This window comes from Xenopus laevis, chromosome 1L (assembly GCF_017654675.1).
Source record: "Xenopus laevis strain J_2021 chromosome 1L, Xenopus_laevis_v10.1, whole genome shotgun sequence".
In the NCBI taxonomy this organism is placed as follows: domain Eukaryota; kingdom Metazoa; phylum Chordata; class Amphibia; order Anura; family Pipidae; genus Xenopus; species Xenopus laevis.
In genome coordinates, this window is record NC_054371.1 from 165,989,218 (window position 1) to 166,006,209 (window position 16,992).

Genomic DNA, 16,992 nt, shown 5'->3' on the forward strand with positions numbered 1-16,992 from the left:
TATAACATGCTGAATGCATAATAGAAATCAAGAACTTCCCTTGTAAATATTCCTCAGGTTGGACTGAGGATACAGAGTAACATGGAAGGAGTAAACTGTTAATGCGTGAACCAGCAAATATATTTATCTCCCATGAGCCTTTATGTGTGTCTGATATGAAAAGGGATCACTCAACTTAATAAGCCTGATAACTGAAGGGTCCGCAGCATATAATAGTGTTGAGTCCTCCACTGGCCTTCTTATGAACATAAAAATTAAAAAAAAAACTTTTGTAGGCATAGGAGGGTGTAGTGACAGTGAGAGGGCTCCGGAACAAATGTTGTACTATGAACCAACTATTGCTTTTATAGGCCTGCTCACACTTACTACTATTGTACAGTCTTAAAATATAATTTGTAGTTTTAATATTCCTGATGCATTTGTATGATTTTTACTCCCAACTCCTATCTGTGTTGCCTGATCCCTGCTACTTTGATCCTGACCTACAGTTATATATTGACTACATTTCTCCATACTGTAACTCTTTTTGGTCAACAATTTACCTTGGTGTGCTTCTGTCGACACCTTTTCTGTTCCTACTCTAATAGCTGCCTACCCTTGGATCCCATCTGTTGACCATGTTGCAGGCTCAATACTACTACTGCCACATCAGAAAAGGGAAAGTGGACTGAGATTATATGAGAATGTTCTATGTGACACTGCAGTTCCTATTACGTCGTTGTAGTTCCTATCTCTGTTGCTCTGAAGGGTGTTATGACAAAACTGAAGACTAATTTGCTTTAAAGGAAAACTATACCCCAAGAATAGATACTGAACCAACAGATAGTTTATATCATTAAGTGGCCTATTGAATCCTACTAAACTGGAATATAGATATCAATAAATATTGCCTTTTTACATTTTACCTTGCTCCACTATTTTATGATATTGTCTGTGCCCCCTCAGAGATCACCTGACCAGAAATAATGCCAGCTCTAACTGTAACAGTAAGACGTGTGGGAGTACAAGACAGAACTTTGTCCATTAATTGGCTCATGTGACCTAACATGTATGTGTGCCCTTGGTTTATTTGTGTGCGCTGTGAATTGTATAATCCCAGGGGGATGGCCCTTAGTATTTAAAATGGCAATTTTCTATTTAGGATTACACAATGGCGCATACTACTAAAAAAGTATATTTTTATGAAAATAGTGTTTTATGCAATATACTTTTATACAGTCCTACTCATTTTGGGGAATAGTTTTCCTTTAATATATTGACTCCTAAAAAAGTGAACAATATAACATATTTGAATAAATAGAAAGGCATGTATAGTGTGGCTTTGATATCCTTTCTGTGGGTAAGTCATCCCTGCGGCTTCCTTTGTTTCTATTAAAAGCTGAAAGACCCTAGATTTATCAGCTATTTACCTTTTTATGGTTTCCCATACATGTGATATGTTTGTGCTCATGTGTATCTTTAAAAATATCATAATTGTTTGTATAATGCCAATATGTTTATACAAAATTTAGCAAACATTATACGTGATTCACATTTGTCCCACATGTTGCCCTGCCCAGTGCAGCTTATGACATTTACACAACACACACTGTGGTCCATTTAATAACAGGCAAACGCGTTTTTGTAGTGTGGCAGAATACCAAGAAGTCCATGTAGAAATAAGAAAATATAAACTCTATGCAGACAGTGCGCTGGTGCAATTGTGGGTAATTATTTTCTTTTTTATTGATTCTGATATGTTACCATTGCCAACATACATTAGAACCCTGATTTTACATCGCCAGATTTAAAATTTTCCCAGAATTGATGCCGTTTTGTTGGAGTCCCATTCATGAAACTGCATTTTGTCTTTCCTGGATTTGACTCCCTTGTGTCAAGTGTATAGATAGGTCTGCATAAGTATGTGTAATTATTTGCACTGGGGTTCATTTGGAGGGGTTGATGGTCTATTTTTTAAACCCAACTTAACTGTGTAACAAGTAGGACCAAATATGCAGCCATAATTTTTGATGGCCACATTTCTAGAGGCTTTTGTTTTATAAATTATTACAATACCCACAAACACAACAGGTCAAACAATGAAAGATTAAGCAGTCTGAAGCTCACAATTACATACCAGTCTAAAACCTAAACATTCACCAGCTCAGAAAGGTCCCCAGCAATATTAAGTACTTCAGGAAGAGTTAAAGGAAAACTATACCCCCAAAATGAATACTTAAGCAACAGATAGTTTATATCAAATTGAATGACATATTAAAGAATCTTACCAAACTGGAATATATATTTACATAAATATTTCCCTTTTACATCTCTTGCCTTGAACCACCATTTCGTGACTCTCTCTGTGCTGCCTCAGAGATCACCTGACCAGAAATACTACAACACTAACTGTAACAGGAAGAAGTGAGGAAGCAAAAGGCAGAACTCTGTCTGTTAATTGGCTCATGTGACCTTACATGTGGTTTGTATGTGTGCACAGTGAATCGTACGATCTCAGGGGGCGGCCCTTATTTTTTAAAATGGCAATTTTCTATTTATGATTACCCAATGGCACATACTACTAAAAAAGTATATTATTAGGATAATGGTTCATTTACATGAAGCAGGGTTTTACACATGAGCTGTTTTACTCAGTATCTTTTAATAGAGACCTACATTGTTTGGGGGGTATAGTTTTCCTTTAAGTAATCCTGTCATTCCCTAGACTGTAAAAGGGATTAAGGGCACATGTGTATGTTTATAACAACAAAGATATTGCTATGTTTAGATGTTAGGAAGTGTAAACGAGGTTAATGCTTTATGTTTTATAATGGTCAGTCTATTGGTATTAATTAATTCTGTTACTAGATGGCAGTATGGGACTGTGAATCCACTTTGTGTTGCAGGATGTAGTAGAAAGTTGCCCCGTAGAGAAAATTAAGAAGAAGGTACTCATTAAATGAAGCAGGACTCATGTCTCTTTGGTTAGTATCCAGGAAAAGTGAAGGATAGAAAGTGAGAAGTGCCATAAGTGAGAGACTTGCTTATACGTTAAGTCAGCTTGTGTTAGAGTAGGTTCTGTGGAGCTCACCTTATTCAATGAGAGACAGTAAAATGCAAGCTAGATGAGTCTTCACCAATAAATAAAGCGGGGTCCATACCCTGGTGGCACTTTGTCTGTTAGAGTCGCATTGTAGCTAGTTATGTCCTTATAAACTTTTGGTGGGCAGGACGGACCCCATTGCATGTACCTCATCCTGGACCAGACATCCATAAGTGGAAAGAAAATCCCCTTAGCGGAAAGAAAATCTTATGTATAAACAACTGAAAAAACTAAATTAAGCAACTGTGTATAAGCATTTTTGAGGCTATCAATAAGACCTGTTTAAACCTCCACCTTTACTAAGGGGCAGATTTATCAAGGGTCAAAGTGAATTTTCGAAGTTAAAAACTTCGAGCTATTTTTTGTGTACTTCGACTAGGAAATAGTCCAACTTTCGACTAGAATTTGAAAAAAACTTAGAAATTTGAATATTGAAATTTATCATGTACTGTCTCTTTAAAACTTCAACCATTCGCCACCTAAAAGCTGCAGAAGTGCTGTTTTAGCCTATGGGGGACCTCCTAGAACCTATATGGAGGCAATTGGTGGAGTTTGAGAGATCAAAGTTTTTTTGGGGGAAAACTTCGAATCAAAGTAGATCGAAGGCCCTATTCCTTCGATCGTACGATTCGAAGTAGGCCGAATACGGCCCACTTGGACCCCCAAAACCCTTCAACCTCTATTCAGTTGGTCTTTTTGAATTCAAAGTTCGAAGTTTTTTTAACTTCGAACTTAGACCCCTGATAAATCTGCCCCTAAGTGTTCCTTTACAGCATCTGGATAATGGTGGTGTTGATAGGGTGTAAATTTAGACTAAATGCTAAAAATGTAACAAACACCTCATTACAGGGCGTACAGGACAGACAGACACTGCATTTACATGAACCATGTGCTATTTGATTAGGATATTAGGATAATTATGAGAAAGATCATGCAGACACCAGGCTAAGTGGTGTTGAGCCAATAAAAGATGATGTAAACACCTGAAAACCCCATTAAAACAATGAGGACAAGTCATGGAGTGCATACATGTGAACATACATTGATAACTGGTAAAATATTTGTCGGAAAATCATTTTTCTTTGTCCTTACAGGTCACTTTGACAGAAAGCGGGGGATGTTTTTTACCTTGGAAAAGAGCAATGAGTCAGAGGCCACCCTTTAGATTTAAAGGGGACCTGTCACCCTAAAAAGTCCAAACCCTATTTTATGATGTTAGTCAAGCAAAAGAAACTTCAGTTGTACTATATAAACTATTTAAATCTTGTTTCTTTTAGTCTGGGGCTTCACAATCAAATCAAGCAGGGAGCTGCCATTTTGTGGACACTGTTATCAAGACAAGCTTTGCATCATGCTGAAATGTTGTTTATGCATCAGAATGGCACGCCTGATACCCATGCCCATGCTGCACAATTAGATGGTGAGAAGGGAGGAGTAATGTGAGTAGAGCAGTGACATTTAAGAAGTGCAGAATAGAAAATGAAAGTAATTGCCTGCCCCGCCTCTATGCCTAAGGCATAGAGCGGGAACAAGCAATATATGATTGACAGTTGAAACCTTTAAATAAGCTTATAACTGTTATGAGTGTTTTAATTTAAAAAAAGTTGGTTCCATATTTAATTTGAAAAGGACTTTTATTATACCGCTTTTTATGTCTGGGCGACAGGTCCCCTTTAAGGAACTGAGTTTTAATTGAAGCAGCGTAGGTGGCTGTGAGGTTGTGGAATGCCCTGCCAAGTGGTGTTGTGACGGCAGAGGTTTGGATGATTTCTTGAACAAGTATAACAAGTATAATATCCAAGACTATTATTACAGTTAGTTAGTTATTATTACTACAGTTAGTTTAGTATAGGAAGTGGTCTGTACAAGTATATGTGCACTGTGGTTCTTTGGAGGGGTTAAACCCAAATTAACTATGTAACTTTGGGCACAGGTCAGTTATCAGTTACTCCGCACCTGCCTGTAAATGGATATCACATATTGTACAACATGTCACCCTAACATACAGCTTCTGATAAGAATGCCCATTGTTATCCTAGAGTCTGGTGGAACATACAGCATTTCTCTTCTGGTGCTTAAAGTTCATCTGATTAAATGACTCCACAATCTCCAGGATGCTCCTGTTTTTTGTCTCTGGCAATATTAAAAATGAGAATACAGCCATACATATGCAGAAAATGATGAAGAAAACAAAGCAGAAAGCGCCCAAGGCTGCCTGTGGATAGAAACAAATAAATCAATTGAAAGAAAGCAACATTTAATTTCTCATGACAGTACTAAAACATCCGTCAAATGAGTACTTTGTACTGACAGGGCAGAAGCAATCCTACAAGACTGCATGGCTAATATGCTGTAAATATCATCTCAAGGATAAATGGGCTTCCAGACCGGGACCGTGGCAGATACAGGCCCTTGGAATCCACTGTCAAGCAAGGATCTAGCAGCACCAAATATATACCAAATAGTGTTTTAGCATCAAATAAATAGTGTAACAGTCAAGGAACCCTACATGCTCCCATAGCAACAGGCCATGCTCATAGCTACATACAAGCAAAATAGTCATTTTGAAATAAAAGAGGCAAAATTAAAAAAAAATTAAGCCCCCCTGCACGAAATTGTTGTTGATCTGCAATGTATACAAACTCACAGGTCATCTGCAATTTCATGTGCAACAGGGTTGCACAAAATAATGGGGCACCCGGCTCCCCTTGTGGGTCCCCCTGGCCCTCTTTAGATCTGCCACTGATGGTGAGGATATATAATGCCTTTTTATGCTCCAGATCTCACCTCCATGAAAGGGAAGCTCACAGCCAAAACAAATAGTCCTATCCAATTCAGAATTCCTATTAAAGCATACGCGGCTGGTCTATATGACTGTACAAACATTTCAGTAGGGATGACACAGCATACACCACCTGTTCAAAATAAAAACATGAATAAATTAGACCAAGGTATGTTTTATTTTCTTAGGCTGCCTCTACAGTATATGTCTATAATATAAGTTATATATATAACACACAAGAACCATAAATATCCTGTAAAGTATATCCTTATTATAAGTACTTAGTGATGCAATTTATGTTACTGAAAATATATAATGTACCTCATGCTGCAAAATACGAAGATAATAAAAGTCACCTTGGAGTTCTGTGATGTGCAAAAGCATAAGACCTTTTGGCTTCTGCCTTTGTATGATCATTGAACTCCTCAATGACTTATAATATTCATATATTTTAGTATAATTTAATAGAGTGTACATGAGGGGCTTGCCCTGTAGCTACATTTTATAGATACATTTATGCCAGGTGGTCCCCAGTACTTTCGTTTGATGTCCTGTGGTGACTCTGCTCTAAATATTCAGTAAAACATATTGACTTCTATTATTCCTTGGTAGCTTTGGTAGACTTAATAACACTTTATAATCATATGCTTAAGATTAAAGAAATCATCAAAATAGTGGAATTTTAGCTTGGCAGGCAACATGTGGTGCTCCCTATTTAACTGAATGAGAAGCAATTAATGAAACTGCAAGACGTTTCCAAATTAAACATCATATGCCAGGTCCTTGTAGACATTTGCCATGAATTTTACCTACTGGATTGACCAGTAGTTCACTGCAAATAGAAAAGCTAGATAGTTGTGATGAGTAGGCCATCTCAGAACCATGGGTTTACAATGTGTTGGGAGGATTTATCTCCCATCAGATGGGTTCTGGTCACAAAATATCTTAGATGTGTGGGTTAAAGATGTTGCCACGGACCACTCTGGACTTACTTTCTGGATTGCCTTGAGGCCAGATTGGCTGCTGTTTGTAAACTACAGTAAATTCTAGTTCTGCTTTTTACAAATTATTGTTCACTACAGGATACAGCATTTCCTTTTGCAGGGAAGGAACAAGATGGATTGATTGCTTACAGGCTATTTGAAGAAGATGCTTTTAAGATTTCTAGTAGAAATGCCAATCACTGACCTGGACCAAGGCCAAAACTGAGAGTAAAGATGAAGATAAGCGCAGAAGAGAAATAAGGCATCCAGCTGTACAGGTCCTGCATGGGAACAAAGTCAAATGTAATTGAACTGGAAAAATAAAAGGAACAGCAACAAGCATTGTCTAAGCTCGTCCAAAACTTTTGAAAAGTGGAAAATAATTTCTTGCTGCTGATGATAAAATGTGTTTGTTTGTTTATTACAAAGACTAACATTTTTCATTGTTATCGGGAATTTGGTATGATTTTTAATTAAAAATTAGATTGTTTACACTGCAAATAATTCACTATACCATATAACATGTCATTCCTGAACCAACAAGTATATATTTTTTAGTTGTAATATTGGTGTGTAGGTCATTTTGCTTGGTCATGTGTTTTCAGAAAGAGCCAGCACTTTAGGATGGACTGCTTTCATTTAAGCTATTGTTTCTCCTGCTCAGTGCAACTGAAGGAGTAGCAGCGGGACTTGGATTTTTCCTATTTAGTGCTATTCTCATATGTACCAAGGAGCTGTTACTCACGATGAGCAGAGGCATTGTGGGCTAAGTAACTGTTGCACTTTGCACCTCACCTCCAATAAACCCTGCAGTTAAGTCTGGCATTAGATTATCAGGTCATAAATGGCACTGCTGGACCTTACCTGAAGAGAGAGTGTAGCAGTGAGAAATGAAAGGGTCACTGTTATAACTCCATAATTTATCCAGAGTAAGGGCTTCCTTCCCAGTCGATCAATAACAAATCCCTGTGATTACAAGCAGACAGTACTGGATGAAATGCAGATTTACAAGCAATACTGGATGAAATGCAGATTTACGACTCATTATACAGGTATGGGATCTGTTATCCGGAAACCAATTATCCAGAAAGCTCTGACTTATGGAAAGGCAGTCTCCCATAGACTCCATAATAATCAAATAATCCAAATGTTTCAAAATTATTCCCTTTTTCTGTGTAATAATTAAACAGTAGCTTGTACTTGATCCCAACTAAGATATAATTAATCCTTATTGGGAGAAAAACTAGCCTATTGGGCTTATTTAATGTTTACATGAATTTCTAGTAGACTTAAGGTATGAAGATCCAAATTATGGAAAGATCCATTATCCGGAAAACCCCAGGTCCCGAGCATTCTGGATAACAGGTCCTATACCTGTAGTATAATATTAATAATAATGTGAATCCAGGTTCCATAGAGCTTACACTCAGTGTTTAGCGCCTGAGTAACTCAAGGTCACACATAATACAAAGAAAACGGTAAAAAAACCTTAATTTGGCTGCTCATAGTAGCAAATAAATGATATTGAGCTAAAAACTGTTTTTTCTCGAGTTCCCATAGTTTTGATTCTCTGACCCTAAGACTGGTTGTTGCAGATTTTTTAAACTGACTAACTGCCCAGAAAATGTGTAATTCATATTGTACCCAAAAATAAGATCAGCCTGTCTACTGTTACTCTCAGTTACTGAATAATGATGCCTGCCACTATGTAACCTATTGTTATTGACAAGGCTTAAACTGCAATTAATATTGTGATAACCATGATCAGTGGTGTAACTATCATACAGCAGGGTTGGACTGGTTGCCCCGGGGCCCAGGGTCTCAGGGGCCCTCCCCACCCCTGCCACAAAGCACCTCTGGACACCCCATCCCTGTAGCATCAGCTCCCCCCCCCCCTTCCCTGTACCTATTTCTTGCGGTAACCAGGGCAGGAGAGAGAGATTGGGGGGAGCAGTCACTGGATTTGCACAGGGTCTGGGTGGGCGGGGTCCATGACCGCTAGCCCATTCCGACCATAGTTGTATGATAGTTCCCCTCCACAGCCTCTTCTGCTGCCCACTGCAAACAAGCAAGCAAGCAGGTGGGCAGCCTGGTGAGCAGAGTTGGTGGAACTGCCTGTGAGTGGCCCCCCAAAGGTTTTTTTTGCAGTAGGTCTAGGCCCATTCAATTTATGTCACTGATGACTATTAAAGGGGAACTTTCATGAAAATGAAATAAAAAACAATCAATTTAAAATTCTGTACTGTTTCTGAAATAATTAAGTTTATCTTCAGTGTTTCCCTCATCTGTTTCTCTTCATTCTGTCTTCATGCAGGAGCTGGGTGTCAGATTTTAATTGACAGATCCAATATGTCTTATGGAGAGAGGGCTCTCTTTCCTAGCAGATTTATTAGAGCTTACTTAAATAACTGATTCCAGTACAAACAAAATGGCATAAATTCTGCTTGTAGAGAAACATGATTTCTGGTGATTTTAATAGAGTGAGTGCTAATACATCTTCTAGCCCCCCTAAAAGATATATTGGATTTAACTGCTGTTAAAAATCAGACTACCAACTCCTGCATGAAGGGTGAATGAAGAGAGACAGATGCTGAGAGGGGGACAGTGAAGAGTAACTTGAATATTTCAGAAACGCCTCTGAATTTTTAATTGATTATATTTAGAAAACTTCTCATTTCAGTATAATGACTCGTATATTACATTTTAATTTTCGCGATAGTTCCCCTTTAAGAATGATGCCCTATGCAAGGTGGGCTGCTCCCATAGTTGGCCTTTTTTCTTGAAACCTGACCAGTTTGAGGGTATTCCTTGGGTACCCAATACAGTACAGTGTTCTACTCTGTTTCTTCTTTTAAGTCCTTTTTAACTTCTTTCTGCCAATCATGCTTCTGAATGTTGTCCAGCAGCAGATGGACAACCGTTACTGACCTATGACTAAGTATCTCCAATTTAATGTGCAAAACTTACACAGAGCACTGTAGTCAATGCCTCGGTAACTCCAATTCCAAGTGAGACAAATGGAATCTGAGGGGTTGGAATTCCAGCATTTCGAAACACATCATAGGCATAGAAGTATACCTGATAGGAAAAAGAAAAGCATGATTATTTCTGGAAATAGAATCAATAAACACAATTACTCCTAAAGTATATATCTTTTACATAAAGTTGCATATTTGAGCCTAAAGCTGGCCAAAGACGCAAAGATCCGATCGTACGAATCGTGGATTCGTACGATTTTCGGACCATGTGTGGAGAGTCCCGACATTTTTCGTCCGTCGGAGATCGGTCGTTTGGTCGATCAGACAGGTTAGAAAATTTCTGTCGCCTGCCGATAATATCTCTGCGTGTATTGCCGATCGTACGATTTTCAGTGGGAGACTGTCACTAGTGTTGTCAGACATAAGTATCGTACGATTGCTGTCAGGGGCAGAACATTGGGTGATCTGTTCTTATTTGATCGGAATGGTAAAGACTTTGATCTGAATGGTTAGTGGAGGGTCGGGAGATGGGAAAGTCCGATCGTACGTTGATTCGTACGATCGGATCTTTGCGTCTATGGCCAGCTTAATGCACATGTTGAAGAAGGATTTTTGTTAGTTTGGTTTGAGAACGGCAGTTGTAGCTAAAGGGATTGTTCACCTTTGAGTTAACTTTTAGTATGATGCAGAGAGTGATGTTCTGAGGCAATTTGCAATTGGGTTTTAATTTTTTATTATTTTGTGGTTTTTGAGTTATTTAGCTTTTTATACAGCAGCTCTTCAGTTTGCTGTTTCAGCTATCTGGTTGCTAGGGTCAAAATTACCCTAGCAACCATGTATTCATTTGAATAAGAGATATGAATATGAATAGGAGAGGGCCTAAATGAGTAATAAAAAGTAGCAATAATTTGTAGCCTTACAGAGCATTTGTTTTTAGAAAAGGTCAGTGACCCTCATTTGAAAACTAGGAGTCATTAGAAAAATGTAAATAATTCTAAAACTCAAAAAATAAAATAATAATAAAAATAAAATAATGAATACTATTTGAAAAGTTGTTTAGAATTAGTAATTTTATAACACACTGTTATTTATTACAGTCCAAATGCCAAAAACTTGAAAAATTCTAGTTTTTTTACTATAAAATCCAGATTTTTAGTGAAAAAAAAACCTTGAATTTTTCATGATTTATTATACCCCGAGGATGGAAAACGTTCAAAACCGAAAATCCAGCATCTAAGATCTGCCGAGGTTGTATATAAGTCAATGGGAGAAGTCCTGAAGATAAATCGACTATTTTGTATGAATTTTTTCTAGTTCTTTCCCGCACTGGAATTTCTGGGGAATTTTATTGATAAATAAGGGGAAATAACCGATGCAGATTTGGTCTGAGTATATTTCAGAAAATAATGAGATAAATTCAGATTTTGATAAATAACCCCCTAAAAGTTAACTTAAAGGTAAACCACCCTTTAATACTGGAGACTCCCTGATTTCTTCTTGTCTGGCTCACACTGATAAATGTGATGTACTTTTGTTCTAAGGTGGCTTACAGTACCGCATTGATGCCAGTAAGTTGAATGGCTCCACTCGTCAGAACTATCGAAATCATCTGCCAGTGCACACAGCGCTCCATCAAGAGATCCCTAATGCTTTTCATGGGCTTTCCTTCTAGTGTATTCTTCTCAGCCAACATGTCATCAATCTCCACCACATGATCCCCTGTACCCCACAACTGTTGCATAGCTGACAAGAAAACAAAGAGATAATCTCCTTTATTTATAAAGTAAATTGTTGTTAGTAAATGCTTAATGCAAATTAGTGATATGGGCCAATCACAAGAGCAGAATAATCAGTAGTTCATCCATTTTGTGTCACCATATAGATGGTATCAGTAGCATAATGAAGATGGATCTTGAATGATCTTGATGTGCAAGTGCTACTACGCATTTGAAGAGGTGTTAATATTGTGGGTATTTAAATGCAGCCAAATGTGAACAATTTGTTAAACAGCCACTAGGTTATGTCAATTATTACCTTGATACTGGCATATCTGAATCATTCTTGAGTAATGTTTTAAATATTCTTTTAAAACCAAAACGTTAATAGATTGTCAATTGCACAGAGTGCCCTTTTAGCACTTTTGCAATATATATTAAACTGTCAGCAACCCTAACTGACTCTCTCTGCTGTGTGCATAGAGCCAACAGCCTGGTATTATCAATCTAAAAGTGTTAATATCTTAAAATTGCTGTTGCTTTCCCTTTAGGATTATGTCACACAGAGTTTTTTCTCCTGCAGGATTCCTGCCCTACCCAAGGGTGACAAATATCCAAAAAAAAATCATGGCCTTGGTGTCAGTGAGAATCTCTGGCACTAAAATATATGAATCACGTAATTGCCAGAAAATGCAGGAGAATTACCGGCAACTAAATGATGTATGCGTTTTGTTGTTGGCGATTCCCCCCAATACCAATTAATTGTGGGTAGCAAATATTTCTCATGGGTGTCTTCCTATAACCATCATATCAAATCATCCTCTCACAGTTTTACCCAACCCTGTTTCTTTAGTTATTCCATTCACAATCTCCTGGTTTGTTCCCAGTGATATTTATTCTTGATCTTTTTTCTCCCCCGTACATTTCCATTTTTTTCAGTATTTGGTCAACACCTGCAGCTTTTTGGCACTTTATTTTCCATTGTCATTATAATTACCATCTACTTATGTCCTCTTTTCTAACACAGTTTTCTACAACCTTCATCTTTTGTATCTTGACTTTATTTATAACTCCTGTTCTCCTATTTGGAGCATGTAGTTAAAAAGCGACTGAAATACGCTATGTGTTTTTGTGACTAGTTAATATTTCAACTTTTCATATTGCTTACTATTACATTGTAAAATTAAATCCCCTCCATCTTTCAGTGATGGGAGTTGTCAAGTGTTTAATGAAGCACCATTAAAAACGATATATTCCCTCAGAATAGGACAGTCATTAAAAATTTGGTAATATAGTATTATTATCTTAATCCTGATAAATATTTTCGAGACATTGCTTTGCACCTTTGAGACAGTCTTTCTTGTTGCCCTTATCAATGAGAAGGTAACGAGGGGACTCTGGGAAGAAGGGCAGTGTCAGCAACTGGATAAGAGCTGGAACTGCACTGAAAGCCATGAGGTAGGGCCACAGAGTCTCTGAACCCAGGAATTCTCTGTTAAAGAGACAAAATGTAAGACTGCTGTACACCTTTCTGTTTAATAAAAAGCAATAATAATCAAATGACATATTCTGTATGGTCTCAAGTCGCTACTAGTCCCAAGCCATTGCTTGCACAATGAAAAGAGCCATTATACCTTCATTTTGCTACATGATTTGATAGTTATAGTGGAATACCTACGGCATAGACCTGTTGCATGATCCATCTGTGCAGGTTATGAAAAAACCTAGGGGGTTGTCTCTTTTATTAAGAGTGCATGCTTAAAAGGCTGATCACAACCCACAGGATATAATATCATGCCCCCTTCCTTGCTTCTTATTATGAACTTATAACAGTAATGAGGTTTTTGGGAAGTGATAAGGAAGGAAGAAGCCACCCAAAAAGAGTAAATGATTTCTTAGGCAACGTTATGCTCATAGAAGCTTGCAAAATAAAGCAAAAGAAAAATAAATACACATTTGGTTTATAATATAGCTTATATTGGCCCTTTTGCAGGGAGACAGACACTGTCAAGTACTTACACACAATAAGTGTCTTACCTCAGTCCTACAACAAAACCCATCAACTTCCCTAAGGCAATGAATAAAGACACTGTTACAGAGATCCCTCTGAGCCTCTTGGGGGCGCACTCACCGATATACATTGTGTGCAAATTCAAACTTACACCTGGAAAAACACATCATATGTAGACAAAAAGACTGATACGGACATGTCTGCCAATAGTGCATACAGAAAGGATAGGATGCGGGCTGCTTATATGGGTTTCCTGAAATGTCCATAATTTGCGCATTATTCACTATACACTAAGGGGGTTATTTATAAATCCGAATTTTTCTGATTTTTTAAAATAAAAAAACCCAACTAAACTAAAATCCACAATTTGACCTAATTGATTATATAAAAAGCATGATTTAATCGGATTGGGGAAAACAATAAAATTGAGTTAAAACTCAAATCATGAGGTTTTTTTTGGCTTTTTCCCATAAAGGCTGAAATAGCCCGATTTTCAGGCTAATTCCAGCAAAGACCACAGAAATTTCCAAATAAGATAGGGACCTCTCCCATTGACTTATATACAACCTCGGCAGGTCTGAGGATGGCGATTTTTTGGATTCAGACTTTTTGCAGCATCGGACTATAATAAATCCCGAAAAATTCGCGTTTTTTTTAAAAAAAAACCAAAAACCACAAATTTAAGTTTTGCACCAAAAAGCTCGGCCAGACTTTAGTAAATAATCCCCTACCGGTCTATAATACCTCCACAGACAGAGATAAGCATGGTAACCATTGTACATTTTCCCACTCTGTCAAGGCATAGGTTTTGGAATCTAAATAGAAAATTCTACAGCATGTAAAATCCCTCTACTACACCTAACACATTGTTTTAGTTTAGTCCTGAATAAAATCATGGTGTTTGTTAAATATAAAGTGGATTTTCCTGCCCAGTATTTAGTTTATAAAACAAATAATTTTTTTGCTGTATAAAAACAGTGCAATCAGGTACTTTTTTTTTCTTTCAAATACGTTGTACCTCGCCCTCTGCCAAAGACACTGGGGGAAAGCGGACCTACTGACCAGTACGAGGAAAATAATGAGCTCTGCATAATTTTTATTCTTTACAGAGATTATTCTCTGTAAAGAATAAGGGTAGGCAGAAGAGGCACCAAAGATGTGGGGGTGCTTGGCAGGTACCTGTTCACAGTTTTTTTGCGTAACCCTAGTCTGGGTGGTTCGCTCCCATGCTGCTCTCGTCTCCCTCTCTGAGGGTATGTTGCTTCACATAATTCCATCTACTCCAACAGTGACTCTATAAAGTCTAGTAAGGAAAACACCCTATGTGTGCACTGTTTAATATAAAAACTATCATACAAATAAAACAGCAGACAAAGCACGCATACTCTTTAGCAGTCTCTTGCAGAAAACACCTCGTATTTCTGTGTATCTTAACTTTTTTGGCAAATTCAGGTACCAGCTTCATGACCCAAAAACAGTCATGCATCTTATTTTAATTAGTATTTACTTCTGTAAGAAGAAACTTCATATTATTAAAGAGGATAATAGGGACCCATTCTGAACAGCATGGGGACAAATATTTGGGTCCTAAACCATAAGCTATGTAAACCATAATCCCTGACCTATATATGAATCATTTTATATTTAACTCTTGTGTAATTGACTTATATTTAACTCTTGTGTAATTGACCGACATTTTAATGGGCCAATGTCATCTGTCCACAAAGAGTAAGCTGTTAGGAGTATATGGAATCTCACCTCTTAAGCCATTCAACCAGCCTTTTATGCACAGATATAATGGTGTTGCCAGAACTTCTGCTCTGTACCTGCATTGACCCCATACAGGAACCTTCCTGCTATAATCATCTCGAATGACTTTGCAACTGGACTCAGCATCATCAGAGCAGCACCCAACAAAGCAAAGACATTATTGAACAGTTGAGTCTTCTTTCTGCATAAGAAGAGGCAACAATATAAGTCTCAAAGCATGGTTCAAGATTTTGTATGTAAATGATATATGAAGCCCATGAGATCTACAACCCAGATGAGCATTTATTATATAAGGACAAGACTCTTTACCTTCCAAATCTAACAGAGAGGTATCCAACAATTAAGGATCCCAACAATCCGCCAATGCTGAACACAGAAACAATGAAGGTCCAGAACAAAGTGATTTTATCTGGGTGTAGTGGAGAGCCATACCGATGCTGCCATGTGTTGTTGATGAATTTCTGTATGTGCTAAGGCAAAAAAAGTAAAATCATTTATGCAGAGAAGTGATAAAAAATAGAAATCTACTGAGCTATAATCAGGGTTTCATGCCTTTCAAGTATTCAAGGTGATATTATTACATTAAGCATCACAATCAGTCAATCAAAATGTGTTTTGAACAGTCAGCCACCAGTCATGTTAGAGTTGCACTGCACACACACATGCTTCACAAGAGAAGGAAAAGGATATGACTGGCATCTTACCTCTGCAGGTGAGTTGATGAGAGATATATGGAGCCCATACTGGAAAGTACCACCGATGCCAAGAACCAGACATAGTAATATGAGGTTTAAAGTGAGCTGCTGTGGGAACACAAAACCTGTATTTTTTGCATTTAATTTGACAAATATAACAAGTGGAATAGGACTTACCCCAGTATGAACTTGAGAGTTCATGGATAGAGGAAATAGTGAGTGCAACTGAGGATCCTGATACCCTGCTTTATAAGGATATTCATGGGATGGCCAGAGACACTCCTTCTCTGCTTATTGTGTAACCTCTGGCTAGTTATTACTATCTGAAATGCTGACGTTCATTGCTTATGTTAGATAGTAACCAATTGTAACTCCTCTCCTCATTACCTAATGAAATGGCTCCTTCCAACTAAATAAAATAGACTGAGCTGTGTGAAGAGGGCAAATAAAGAAAGAAGTCTTACCAATTAAAGGAACAATATACCAAATATTTCCAGTGGTCACAATTAGGGCAGCACAGCGCAGAACTGTGAACCCCAAAAGGGGAGGGGTTATCATTAAATGTGTTTTTTTAAGCCATAGCAGGGGAGTGGCATTTTCAGAATGGGAGTATGGTCTTAAAGGAGAACTAAAGCCTAACTAAAGAAGTAGCTAGAAATGTTGTACATTATGTTTTGGGCTTCTATACCAGCCCAATGCCACCACACCCCTTCAGCAGGAAAGATCTGTGTCTCCAAAAATGCCCCAGTAGCTCCCCATCTTCTTTTCTGCTGATTCACTGCACATGCTCTGTGCTGCTGTCACTTACTGAGCTTAGGGACCCACTCACAATATACAGTACACATAGAATAGAAATGTCACAATATAAGGCTGATTTGTAATTACTACAGATAATTACTACATGGCAGCACATAAACCAGTGCAATTAGCACCAGAATGTAATAATCAGCCCTGTAGCATCAGCTTATATTACAGA

The 16,992-nt window shown here is 37.8% G+C and overlaps 1 protein-coding gene across 2 annotated transcripts; it reads right to left on the bottom strand.

Moving 5' to 3' along the window:
• Positions 1-4,697: 4,697 nt before the first annotated feature.
• Positions 4,698-16,297, bottom strand: slc2a11.2.L (solute carrier family 2 member 11 gene 2 L homeolog). Of its 2 annotated transcripts, none has more exons than XM_041582181.1 (12): positions 16,194-16,297; positions 16,026-16,124; positions 15,631-15,791; positions 15,378-15,502; positions 13,578-13,704; positions 12,884-13,032; positions 11,381-11,568; positions 9,815-9,925; positions 7,712-7,813; positions 7,053-7,128; positions 5,870-5,997; positions 4,698-5,297 (listed from the first exon to the last, which is right to left on the bottom strand). In XM_041582181.1, exons 1-12 carry the CDS (start codon positions 16,215-16,217, stop codon positions 5,118-5,120), a joined length of 1,470 nt encoding a protein of 489 aa, XP_041438115.1. In that variant the 5' UTR covers positions 16,218-16,297; the 3' UTR covers positions 4,698-5,117.
• Between the last annotated feature and the right edge of the window lie 695 nt (positions 16,298-16,992).